The 12,566-nt window shown below is 33.7% G+C and overlaps 1 protein-coding gene across 7 annotated transcripts in view; it reads left to right on the top strand.

The window, feature by feature from the left end:
- LOC136029943 (uncharacterized) overlaps nucleotides 1–12,566 on the top strand; it is a 45,812-nt gene that overhangs the window by 16,711 nt on the left and 16,535 nt on the right. For 3 of the 7 annotated variants that reach the window (XM_065708483.1, XM_065708478.1, XM_065708479.1), the window contains 3 exons: nucleotides 2,692–2,739; nucleotides 7,338–7,526; nucleotides 11,809–11,990. In XM_065708483.1, coding sequence (XP_065564555.1) covers nucleotides 2,692–2,739; nucleotides 7,338–7,526; nucleotides 11,809–11,990 — 419 coding nt within the window. The remainder of the gene's footprint in view (nucleotides 1–2,691; nucleotides 2,740–7,337; nucleotides 7,527–11,808; nucleotides 11,991–12,566) is intronic. The other 4 variants (XM_065708485.1, XM_065708481.1, XM_065708484.1 and 1 more) reach the window with 2 other exon arrangements.

The following is a 12,566-nucleotide window of genomic DNA, read 5'->3' as shown; positions in this document are numbered from 1 at the left end:
TTTAAGCATTGAATTGATGAGTGTAAGGGGAATCTGCGCAAAGTTTTGCCAATAGTTAATGATGCTTTTTCCCGCAAGCAACTCAAACAGTCCCCCCATATCTTTGCAGGGAAACCGATGGATTCATTTTGGACGGAAACTCTACAGCGAGCACCTTTAATTTGTATTTCACCACACTTCCTCCGGTTTTCATTCCACCCCGGAGTAGAGTAAGTAGTATTGCCTTAGCAGAAAAGTATTTTTCCTTTTCTCATTCAGTGATACTGAAATTTCTAGTACTATTTCTCAGCTTCCAAGTAGAAGTTTAGTTGATGGTTTTGGTTTGAGTAATAATGTCCTTAAAAAGTTGGTTTATTGGTTTCTAACCCCATCACACATATAACTAACTTTTCTCTTTCTTCTGGCGTTTTTCCTTGTTTATTCAAAATTCATAATGTTGTACTTTTGCATAAAAATGTGAATCATCTATAATTTTAATCTATAGACCTGGGCTTCTTAAACTTGTGTAATTCCCTACCCCATTTATGATTACGAGTTTCTTAACGACCCCAACAAATATAAAAGGAAAATAAATTAATATTTTTGATGAATATTTATTAGGTAACAATATACATATGCATATGAAAATATATAAATTTAGAATTCATTTTGAAACGTATAAAAATCTGAAATTGAAATTTGCACAAAATCTTATAGAAACGTTTTTATTATAGTTTCAAAAACAAAAGTGGTTTCTGACCGTCTTAAATCTCTTGAATATATCCAAGTAGTTGTGTGGTAAATATTAAATTAAAGTTTACGTTAAAAATTTTAATGAGATCGATGTGCCTGTTTTTTACTGCATAAAAAAAATCAAATCTTGGTGTAATGTTTGAAACTGCTGAACGTAAGACCTCTTCAACATTTTTTATCACTGCACGATATTGGGACTTAATGTGTGTTAAAGCTGAGAAAGTAACTTCACTTAAATATGCGGTGTTGAATGGCAGAAGTACATTTAACGCCATATCGGTGATTGTAGGAAATTAAGTTCTAGCTCCGATCCTTTATTTAGTCAAGAGCTTTTTTTTTGGAATTGTAGTTTTAAGTTTGAATCACAAGAAAGCTCAGCAAATTCCTCTTGAACTTTAAGTGGCAGATGATCAATCTCACTTTAGCCAATCCAAAACTATTTTCTGTAAATCAATATTTAATATAAAATATGTTCGGAACTGTATTTCTAGCGCTTTTAAGTGATCTACAATAGTTTTTGCAATAAAAGTTTTACGATGAATTTTCCCAATTACAAAATTGTCGACACTGAAAAACATTTCAAACGAATTTTTTTCGACCCTACTTTTCCCAATGCTGATCTTCTTAAAAAAAACTTTCAATTTTATCGTATGAAGTAAATATATCGCAATTTTTTCCTTGAAGAGACAAGTTAAGATCGATTAGTTTCGCAAAAATATCTGACAAATAACACAGCTTGGATAGCCACAAGTCATTTTGGAAAAAAAGCAGCAAATTCACATTTTCGTTCAGTTAAAAATATATCGATCTCGTCCTTTAATAACAATAATCTTTTTAAATTTTGGCGTCTTGACAGCCATCTTACTTCTGCATGTAATAACAAAGTTGTGTAGTTGGAATCCGTATCCTTACATATATTTGAAAATAAGCGACTGTTAAGGGCATGGTTCTTAATAAAATTTATGACCTTAACAGCATCCTGAAGCACATCGTTCAATTCTGGTGCCATCAATCAATTAAGAAGCGCCCAAAGGATTTTTACATGCCGGGACTGTAAGGTCCCGTCGGTCGCGAAAGGATTAAACTGACAAATTCGGAATAAAATGCACTTCGTTCACAATCATACAATGGCTGAATGAAAATAAAACGAAATGTTTATATAGTTTTTTTCGAAATAACACTTATAAAATTTTGTTGATAATATTCATCAGGATTATTTCGGTTTTAAGAGATTGACAAAAATAAGTCTACATTTTTTATAAATTTCTATAACATCTTCTGATTCATAGTAAATTTATACAAGATATTATAATGATCGGAATAGAAATGCTGGTATAAACAGTCTTTCCGAACCAGAAGATTTTATGATATATTTATCTACGATGGTTATTATTTTTCTTTATAACAATAATTTTACAAGTTAAAAACATTTTTTTTTAAATTGTATTTTTATCACTCGCGACCCCATAATTTTGCTACACGACCCCAAATGGGGTCGCGACCCATAGTTTAAGAAGCCCTGCTATAGACCTATTCCTCTTCTTCCCATCGTCTTTAAGGGTGTTGGAAAAGTAGTGTATCGTAGATTCTCTTCATTTGTATTTAGTACTAGGACGATTTCAGAAACATCTCAGATAAATAACTATCAGTTTGGTTTTCGTCCTTCTTTCAATACTAAGCATGCAATCTCAGATGCCACAGAGTTTGTGTGATTTAATCAAGACAAGGGGTTGTGTGTTTTGTTTCTACTTCTTGACTGTTCTAACAAACTACTTCTAGGCTGGTATTAACAAATCTCTTCTGTTCTCACTTCAAAGTCCCTAAAATAAGGCGGTGAGACTACTTTTCTTCTTTCTACGCTTTACCCTTCTTCTGATCTTTATAATCGTGCTGGAATAGCTTCGCGGGATAGCATTGTGGGTAAAAGTAAACTTTATTTAGCACATTCTTCTTTTCTAGGTACACTTCCACCGTTTCTACAACATTTTTTTTCACCGACTAGCTCAGGTAGGTACTCTTCTTGTTTGCGTTGCACTTCTCGCAGATTTGCTTTAGCTAAACGCTCATCAACAGCAGCTCAGAGATCTCTTGTTTATGAATCTATTCTATTATGGAACTCTATTTCTTCTGATGTCCCTCTATCTCTCTCTGCGAATGCAGTCTCTTTGAGGGTCTTTCCGTAGTTTTAGCCCTGTAAATTTTCTCTCTCCTTTGTTTATTCCCCCCCTTTTTTCTGGAATTCTGTAATGATATATTTCAATAAATATATCATCTGGATATATTTTTCTGAAATGATATATTTCTCCTCTTTTTGAAAATAATTTTTAAGGAACCTTCTTAATTGTTAAAGTTCTTTTCTTGCTTTTTTTCTTTCTTTTTATTCTAGTGTGTATTCTCCTTTTTTTTTATATTGTGCTCCACAACGAATTGAGTTTCTTGAGCCGAATATCCATTTCACATCTGTAATAGTGCTTTAGTTCGAATAAAATGATTGATTGATTGGGGAGCAACAAAACGGTAAAGAAATATATGGTTCACAAAGGAAACTTAAGAAAAAAATCGCAAACTCATATATACTCTGACAGAACAAGTTGTGGATTATATAAAATTGATATTCATCAAGTGTTATTATATCGCTCGAGCTTGGATTTTTATTGTTTTTAATTTTTCGCTATTTTGCGAGTAGTCTAAGTGAAGAAAAAAGGAAACGAAATAGCAATGATCACTCTGTGGATAATGAAAGTGGATGAACGAATGGAAATTATGGAGCCATGGCTCATTATCTCACTTGGGAAAAAGAAGGTCATGCTAAAGCTAAAGTAGAGGAGAAACTAGTTTAGGAGGCTTTTGGAAGACTCCTCAAGTCATCAAAGTACCAAGGATATCAAATTCAAAACATTATTTGCGACCTGGCTCAATCTTGGGTCTATTTGTCCCTAGGAACCAGAATTTTCTATGATTTTTCTCATGGCTGTTACAAAACATTAAAGGTTAGAATTCATATGCAAAGTTTCATCCGTGTTTCCGAGCCGAACATATGTTTCCGAACGTGTTTCCGAGATATACGGAATCAAAATTTGGTGAATTTGACGATGCTTTTCGTTTTCCAAAGTTTAAACACAAGACAATCTTTTAATTCTTGTAGTCAGTTGTAGTCAGCTTGTTCTTCAGTAATTCTAAGTTTGTCAGTAACAAGTTATTTCAAACCGGGTTGGTACTCCCAAGGTCTAAGGTCCGGGTTGGCACTCCAAGGTCCCTGTGCTATTAACAGTGCTATCAAGAGTTTAGGAGACTTTCGTAATAGCTTCTGACTAAAAAGTTGATATAATCGCACTATTAAGTAATAAAAGTGATTACTTGAAGCAGAAGTAATACAGATTCTATGGATAATCTGTCTTTCTAAAAAGATGCTCTTCTAGGTAAGTGAGTTACCCAACAGGCTAACTTGAAGCGTTAATCTTGAATAATTACAACAATAACGATATTTATACATAGCTTAAGTAAATATTTAGCTTTTAAATGATATATACCTTTTTTTCAGTTCCTACCGTATCTGCATTTGGTATAAAAATTTCGGGGTTACATTCTTGCACATTGTTGCCCAGTCGATCACTTCTTCTTTTCACTCAGCTTACCGCCAATTAATGGTAGGTTTTTTTTCCACAACAATCAAGAAAACAACACTCTCTAGAGCTCCATGACGACATGTTTGTTACGTGAATTTTCTGATGGTTATTCAAACACGTTCCTTATTTCCAAACCTGGCTCCTCCTATGTTTTGAAAGTGCATGATTGCATTTGGAGTTCTTTTTCATTAAAATGAGGTTCGGGGTTTCCCTATTGTTTTTTTAAGACGTATGTTGTTGCCTAACTTTCCAATTAAGTAATTTAAAACACCAGATTTGATTTTTGCTGTCCTTGATACTTGAACTCAAAGGGGAGCAACCAACTCGTCAAGAAACTGAAGCTTTGCAAAGGAAACTTAGGAAGAAAAAATCCCAATTTATATACACTATGTGAAAGAATAAGTAGTGGTTCATGGGAAACTGTAACAATCGTCTTTCGTAATACTAATGGAAGTTGGTCTTTTTTGCTATTCACAATTAAGCCAATAAAGGGGGGGGGGGCTGGGATCCGGCATTATAATAAAGATGGAAGTGGATAACCCAATAAAAATTTCAGAGCTATTGCTAGGTGTCACTATCTGAAGCTAAGCTAAAAGTTATCGGTTATTGTCTTCTGATTTATTGAGCTCCGTTTTCTTTTACAGAAGACACATTATTGGGTCAATTTTTATGTTCATTTTATGACTGTGAAAATCAGAAAAGTCTGAGTTTTCCTGAATATGTTTGAGGGTAACAGACCAGTTAGTGCTTTTGGTTGATTTTGTAGGAACTGCAAGGATATTATATCTTAGTCAGCAATTTCAGACGAATGTGAGTCTGAGGTAGGGGAGAGGTGGCAAACGAAATGTAATTTAGATATGTTCTTGGGGATGCTTTGAAGAAATTTTTCATTAACAAAAAAATATATGTATTCAAGGATATAGAGGGCTAAAGAAGGATCAAAACTGCTATATTTACTCCTGAACTTTAGAGATTTTTTCAAGTGATTTGTCTTTTAGAGATTTTACGTACCTAGTTATTTGTTGAGTGTGCCCAGTATTTAAGCATACCTCTAACTGCTGTTTTTAACCAGTATTTTGTACATGGCATTTTTCCAATGTGTTTTAAACGAGCTATTATAACACCTATACCGAAAACTAAGATCTCTAAAGTTCCCTCTGAATGAAGACCAACACTGAAACTCTCCATTTTTTAAAAAAAAATTCATATTTTATTTACAATTTCCTCTTTGACGATATTCAAGGTAAAATCAACCCAAATCAGTTTAGCTTTAGGCTCAATCATAGCACCACGCATTTCTTAACATCTTGAGTTAAATAGTTCACACGTTGAGGCTGTTTTTGCTGATATTAGCAAAGCTTTTGACAACTTGGATTATCAGACAGTTATCGATAACGCAAGGGGGTGCCAGAGATTTTGTTTTACGTAAGGTAAATAGTTTTTTGTCTCACAGTGAACAAAGTTTACTCCTCCCTAACGGGGATTCATCAGGTTTTTCCTCGATTTCCTGTGGAGCACCTAAAGGACTAAATAAGGTCTTTTAGCATTTTTTAATTTTTTCAATAATGTTTTAACAAGATTCGACAATTCTTATAAATTTGCTGATAATTTGACATTATTTAACCTTTGTCAAACGGCTACGACTTTGGATGTCACACTTGACTCACTCATTAACAATTTAAAGAGTTATCTTGACAATGTTAAACTCAACGTATGTATACCCAAAAGCAGTTCCATGCTCTTCTCCTAAAAAATTTTTTTTACCCCCTATCAATAATGGACTTTGTGTTCGAAATTTAAATCCGGTTGAACTGCTCGGTCTGTAGTTGGACAATAACCTTAAATGGAAGTGCCACAGTTCCCACTTATTTAAATCTTGTAGTTGTCTCCTTAAATCTTTCTCCCTTTCGAACGGTTCTCTATATCAATCCAGAAACTTAAAATAACTCATTCTTCTTATATAAGACCCAGCCTAAAATGTGCTAGCCCTGTGTGGCACCCTGGGTTGGCCAAAGACCAATGTTCTAAAATTGACAGTATTCAAAAAAGCAATAAAAATTACACTGGGGACGTCTTATACTACATACGATGAAGCTTTGACTAGACTTGAACTTACTATATTGGAATCACGACGTCACATCCTTACCACGAACTTTGGTTAGAAGTGCCTCACTTCTGACTATTATGGACGTCCCCCCTTTAAAGAAAATCCCCCAATCCTTGCAAACACAAGATTCAGTGTTCGTAGAGCTCTGAATACCCAACTTGACTTGCGTCCCCAAATGTTGACCATGAGGTACAAAAACTATTTGTACCCTTTTTTGTCTCACGGTCTCATGCTTCAATTTAAATTCTTGGTTCAACCTGCCTAAGACCATAGATAAGCGTCCCTTGTCTACCTTTCATTCCAGGTAATCTAATAGTCCTATGTCAATTTTAAATTCTTGGTTAACTTGCCTGAGACTCTAGGCAGGCATGACTTGCTAAAAGATAACAAACCGTGTATTGGTCCAATAAGAGAGGCACTCGTATACTCCCACCATTTACCCAAGCCAAATTAACCAAACACTTGGAAAACTATAGTTTATATCACTATCTTAGCTCTATGACTTATCTACCTTGGTTCTACTGCCCTAGCAATGACGCAGGAACAGATAATAGATAGACATCTATTAACAAATGAACTAACCTCCTTTTTATACAATCCTAATAAAGGTTGGAAATAATGCCAGGTTTGCTTCTCACTCAATTGGACTATCTGTCTTGGCTTTTTCTACAATTAGCCATGCCTTGATGCTCACAACTATTCCATTCTAATTCAAAAATTAACGGAATCGGTCGAGCCTTTTATTGTTTATCCCCTAACATCTGTTTTATCATTGTAATTGTTCTGACGTACTTATATATATATATATATATATATATATATATATATATATATATATATATATATATATATATATATATTAATTCTTTTAGAACCTGAAGATACTTTACCAAGTGACAATAAGATGCTGTTTGATATTCACAATGAAGACCTCTTGGGAAAGTCTTTTGGGCCTCCAAAGCTTGAAGAAGATCCATTGGGTACTTTTCCCAGCATTTCACTGCCATGTAAACTCGAACCCTGCTCCCCAAAACCAGACTCCCTTTCTGGCGAGGATGAAGGTAGCTATAAAAGTTCGTGTGTACTAGGATGATGTATATATATACATAAGAGTGACTAGAAAATAACTATGAAAAGTGATTTTCGTATTTAAGTTCACGATTAAAGATTTAAATCTGTAAATTTAAACTAAGTCTGCTTCTAAGATTACAGTAGGGATTTGAAAATTGCCTTCTAGGAGTTTGAGTTTCAGCCACACCATATTTATTAATAAAGATTTACATTTATGTCATGTTGTTTTCATTGTTCACTGTAATTTCTGTTCATTCGATTTGTCATTTCTTTGCACATAGAAATTTCTACTTTTCAATCAGCAATCATATATTTATCTTGAATTACCCTAAATAGCATTGTCCAGTCGAAATAAAGAATGATCCTTTAGAGTCCCTTTGACTCAATTGAATCGTACTCTGTATTCGATGGTTTATGGTACCAACTCTTGTTATCAGCAATCTGAAAGGCGTCCGCGGAGGGAAACGCGACAGCAATATCAGGATTTGTTCTAAAGGGCAATCACTCTATTGGAGAAGTTGTGGTTGCATATTTGCCCTCTTCCGGAATAACTTTTTGCTACGCCTCCTTGTCCTTGAAAGGGTTTTTGACAGAAGATCTCAGTAATCTTGTAATTTTGTCATCTTTATGCCTAAAAATGTTGTTTTGATGGGTGAAAACTAAAACACGAGAAAAAGATTTTTCGGCAGGACAATGATCCATGGATCTTTTAATGATTTGTTTTGAATATTGATTAGGCTTCTTCTGAATGGGGCTTCAAATCCGATGTACACAAATGGTTTGAGGTCGCGATGGAAGAAAAGAGGCAAAATGCGGAATTTGACGTTTGCCAACTAAATTTTTTGTATATATGGATCTTCCTTTTGCACAGTGTTTTCTTTTTTGTAAGGTTTAATTGATTGCAATTTTAGTTTTTTTTGTTTTTTTATGAAATGGAGAATTTTTTTGTCTCTTTAGTTTAAAAGTGAATAAGTCAAATTAGTGCTTAAATTAGTTTTGACGTCGACGCGAAATCTTTAAAATTTCTTATTTTTAAATGTCTGTGTTCTATATCTTTAATCATTTCCTATAAAGTACTTGAATCTTATACGTTTAAGAAATAAAGGTAAAGGTAAAGGATACGGCATTAGACTTTACAGTCCCTACCGGCGGTGCTGATCTCCGTTTCTTGGCCTGAAACACACAAAAATTATGTTCCTTTGACGAAAGTGCAGTAATTTGAAAATCGATGTAAAAAAAAAAAAAAAAAAAACATTATCAGAAATTGACTATAAAAAGTTCTAAAATTTGAGGTTTTTCTTTAAGTGATGTTATAAACCATTCATTTGAGCATGCCAAAATGCCAGCTAGAAATTCTATGATTTTATGGAATCAACCTAGGCAGAATCATTTCATCTGATAAAAAACTTTTATAGGAACGCCTAGCTTCCCTTGAATGCTTATTTTTAATCTGTTAAAATATTTTTTAATCAATTAAAAAATATTTTAATCTGTTAAAATTCAATTATTGGTCTGTTTTCCATTCAAATTTGAGCCAAGCATTTTATCGACGAAAAAATGGGCAAATAAAGAAATAATTCAATAACGGTCATGAATGTAAATTAATATGATTTAGTTATTCACGGTATTACTCTTGTTGATACCTTTTGGCTACACCTTGGAATAGGGACTTCGTTTGGACTTTAATATCAATTCATATATTAGTAAACTTAAAACCCTAATAAATTATAAAAATTGGGATAGATCCGCCTTTTAAGTTTGTAGTTTAGTTTAGTGTTCTACTGAAAAAAAGTATGCATGTCTGATTTTTTGTTTTCGTTGGTTGTTATTTAATAAGAAAACAAGTTTTTTTGGGGAAAATAAAACATTTGAAAATGAGTATATTTGGAGCCAATAATTTAGTTTTGTATGGGATATTTGCGTCCAATCAACAATTAATAGAATATAACATTAAATGGGCATCAATTTGTTTTCTCATTTTCTTAGATTGTTCCTTATTCTCTTGTATGTTCGTGGAAACTGTTGTCACCTGAATGGAACTGTTGTCGTAACTAGTTAAGAAGGGGAATATTGCATCAATTGATTTTTGTATGTTTGTTTTCTTTTTATAGCGCTTCAGTGCCCCCCCCCCTCCCACATAATATGACTGCCAAGGCCTATGCCAAACGCAACACTGATTTTTATGTTTTGCATTCTGTTTTAGTAGAAGTGCAGTCAATCCCATCTTCAGAATGAAACAGTACAGTAACAAAATTAAGTAGGATACTAAATTAATTTGGAACAGATTCAGGGTGTCAGTTTCGGATTCAGAGTGTTTTAGATCTCCTTTTTTTTCCATTTTATTACAAAGTTTCAGTTGGATCTGTTGTCCACTGAATAGAAGTTTTATCATACCTAGGCTAGAAGCGAAATCTCGAATCAAGTTTAAATATTTTATTTTGGCTTCCACTCAATAGCTTTCTAGCTCCCTCCCCTATTACCTGGTTAAAGGCCTATACTGAATAGTCAACCCACTAATTTTGTTGTTTTGCAAATTCTTTTCACATTTATTTTGGTAGCTTTGGCTATAGTTTTTCTTAATAAAACACTATAATAACCAAATTATTACTTCCTTGTATTTGTTTTCTTGCTTTAAGTTTTGCTGAATCTTAGATTCACAAGCAATTACCCCTTAATACCTGAATACAGTCCACTGGCTATATAGACACGTTTGCTGATTTTGTAGTTTTTTTGTTGTTGTTTCTCTTCTTGTTTTTTAAATTGACATTATTTGATGTTATGGACAAATGAGTATATAAGACAAAATAAGATCATAACCGTAAATAACAAATTGTTATTAAATAATAACATTTAAAATAATAACATTTTATTATTTTTTAATATTTCTTTTTAAATAATAAATTTAAAGGTTTTTCTTTTTAAATAACAAACTTTGCTACAAATAATAATAAATAAGTCAAATAAGTAAAAAAAAAAGTAACGACAATGCTAACCAAAGAATCAAGAGTTTTTATGGGTAGTCTAGGGGCATATTGAGGCATTCACAGAGAGGTGAGTTGTTATTACAGTATTTCTTCCACAGAGGGTTAAACTGTATCTTTACCAAATTAAGTATAGAAAAAGGCAAAATAAAAAAAATAGGAAGTTGGATGTTTTTTTAATGGCCGTGTCTAGGTGCTAGGTGAAGGAGTTTTTTCACACTGTTAAAGTGGAAACAAGTATAAAAATTTATAATCTTGGTTCTAAATATCCGTCCTTATTATTTTTTTCTCTTTAATAAAGCTGTTGGAGAATTTGGAGCGTATTATTCAAAAGCAATTATTGAAGCGTAATTATTCAAGATAATCTTTTTGCATTATGATACTATTTTGTATTATGTAATCTATAACGAATAATCCTTTACGGCTTATATATTTCTACCAAATTTTTTTAGTTCCCATTTGGATGCCGAAAATAAGCTTACAATACTTCTCCCCATGGAGGTTTAATAGCCCAGAACTTTGGTGTAGAAAATAGTTTCGTTTTGTACACCCTTGTTTATCTCTAGCTGTGACAAACGTTGATATTCCAGTTTGTAAGTGAAGTTGTATATTTTTTTCTTATCTTTGGATAAAACTAATGAGCGGAACTAAAACTTAAAACTAACAAAAATTAATCTTTTTCTGGCTGCAGAATTGGCCTAAGTTTATACTAACTTTGCACTGTTTTGAAAATAAAAAACAACATTGAATTTTGCAGAGTAAAGACATTGGGTGCTTTAAAACATTTTGACCCAGATAAAAATAAAGCATTCTTGTTGCTTATGCGTAAGTCTCACCGTCTTCATAGGCTAGCTAAGACACGCTCTTCGGATTGTCCTTGTCGTCCAACCTTCTAGGTTCGTACGAAAACCAGGTCGTCCTTAAACGGGAAGGGTTCTTGGCAGGGTGTAAAGAGAGTGCTTTGAATAGATTGGTATGGAGGAAGAGCGTGCGTTGTTATGCCGGCCTCAGGTGGCTTTGTGCTCCAGCGAGTTGTTAGTAATAGTAGTATGTTTCTTAGGCTTAGGAGGAATAATTTTTTTAATCTTACTAATTATATGGTTTTTAACCTTCTTAGAGCAGCTTTCTTTCCTATTAATTCAATTTTATAGTCCAACCAAATACGTTTAATGTCGTTTGGCTTAGAAATTTGAAGAAACTGCAAATAATGTAGATTCCAGTCATGAGATATTTATGGATAGTTTATATTTATATGTTGCCTTACATTTCGTGTAATTCCTTTTTTTTGTAGAGACAATAAATTGTACTGTCAACAGTTCCATCGGTATGTTTCAACCAAAACTTTTGGACTTAGCACCAAGCGTTGAAGTAAAAACACTGATTGGGAAGCCTATAGAAGAGGTAACAGCAGATGTCTTACCTTGTGACTCTAAAGGAGTTCATTCGAAACTTCGAAAGGAGCCTATTCGATTGGTAATGAAAAGTTCTATTGCCCTTCTTAAGAGTCAAAAGTGATTAGAGTGCAACCAGCCCCCCCTCCCCATGCTCGTTAATCGTCGAAACACATAATATCAAAATCTTGATATATCCATTTTGCTCAGCATAGTTGAAAGGTCCAGTAATTACATCTTCGCGGCTGTCACCCTCCCGCCCCCTTCCAAGAGCAAGAGAAGTGCTTGAGACATGGACTCTGTCTTGGTGCCCTGTTCTCAACCCTTTCTTCTTAGTATATCAATGTGCTACAAGTGAAGAGCACCAAGCGTTGAAGTGAAAACACTGACTGGGAAGCCTATAGAAAAGGTAACAGCAGATGTCTTGCTTTGTGACTCGAAAGGAGTTCATTTGAAACTTCAAAAGAGCTCATTCGATTGGTAATAAGAAGTTCTACTGCCCTTTTTGAGAGTCAAAAGTAATTACAGCGCAACAAGTCCCCCCCCCCCCCCCCCCTTGCCCGTTATTTTTGAAACACATAATATCAAAATCTTTATATATCCACTTTGCTCAGCATAGTTGAAAGGTCTAGTAATTACGTCTTTGCGGATGTCACCC

This window comes from Artemia franciscana, chromosome 8, assembly GCF_032884065.1.
Source record: "Artemia franciscana chromosome 8, ASM3288406v1, whole genome shotgun sequence".
NCBI lineage: Eukaryota > Metazoa > Arthropoda > Branchiopoda > Anostraca > Artemiidae > Artemia > Artemia franciscana.
The sequence above is the reverse complement of the archived record's forward strand: the minus strand, read 5'-3'. Positions and strand labels throughout refer to the sequence as shown.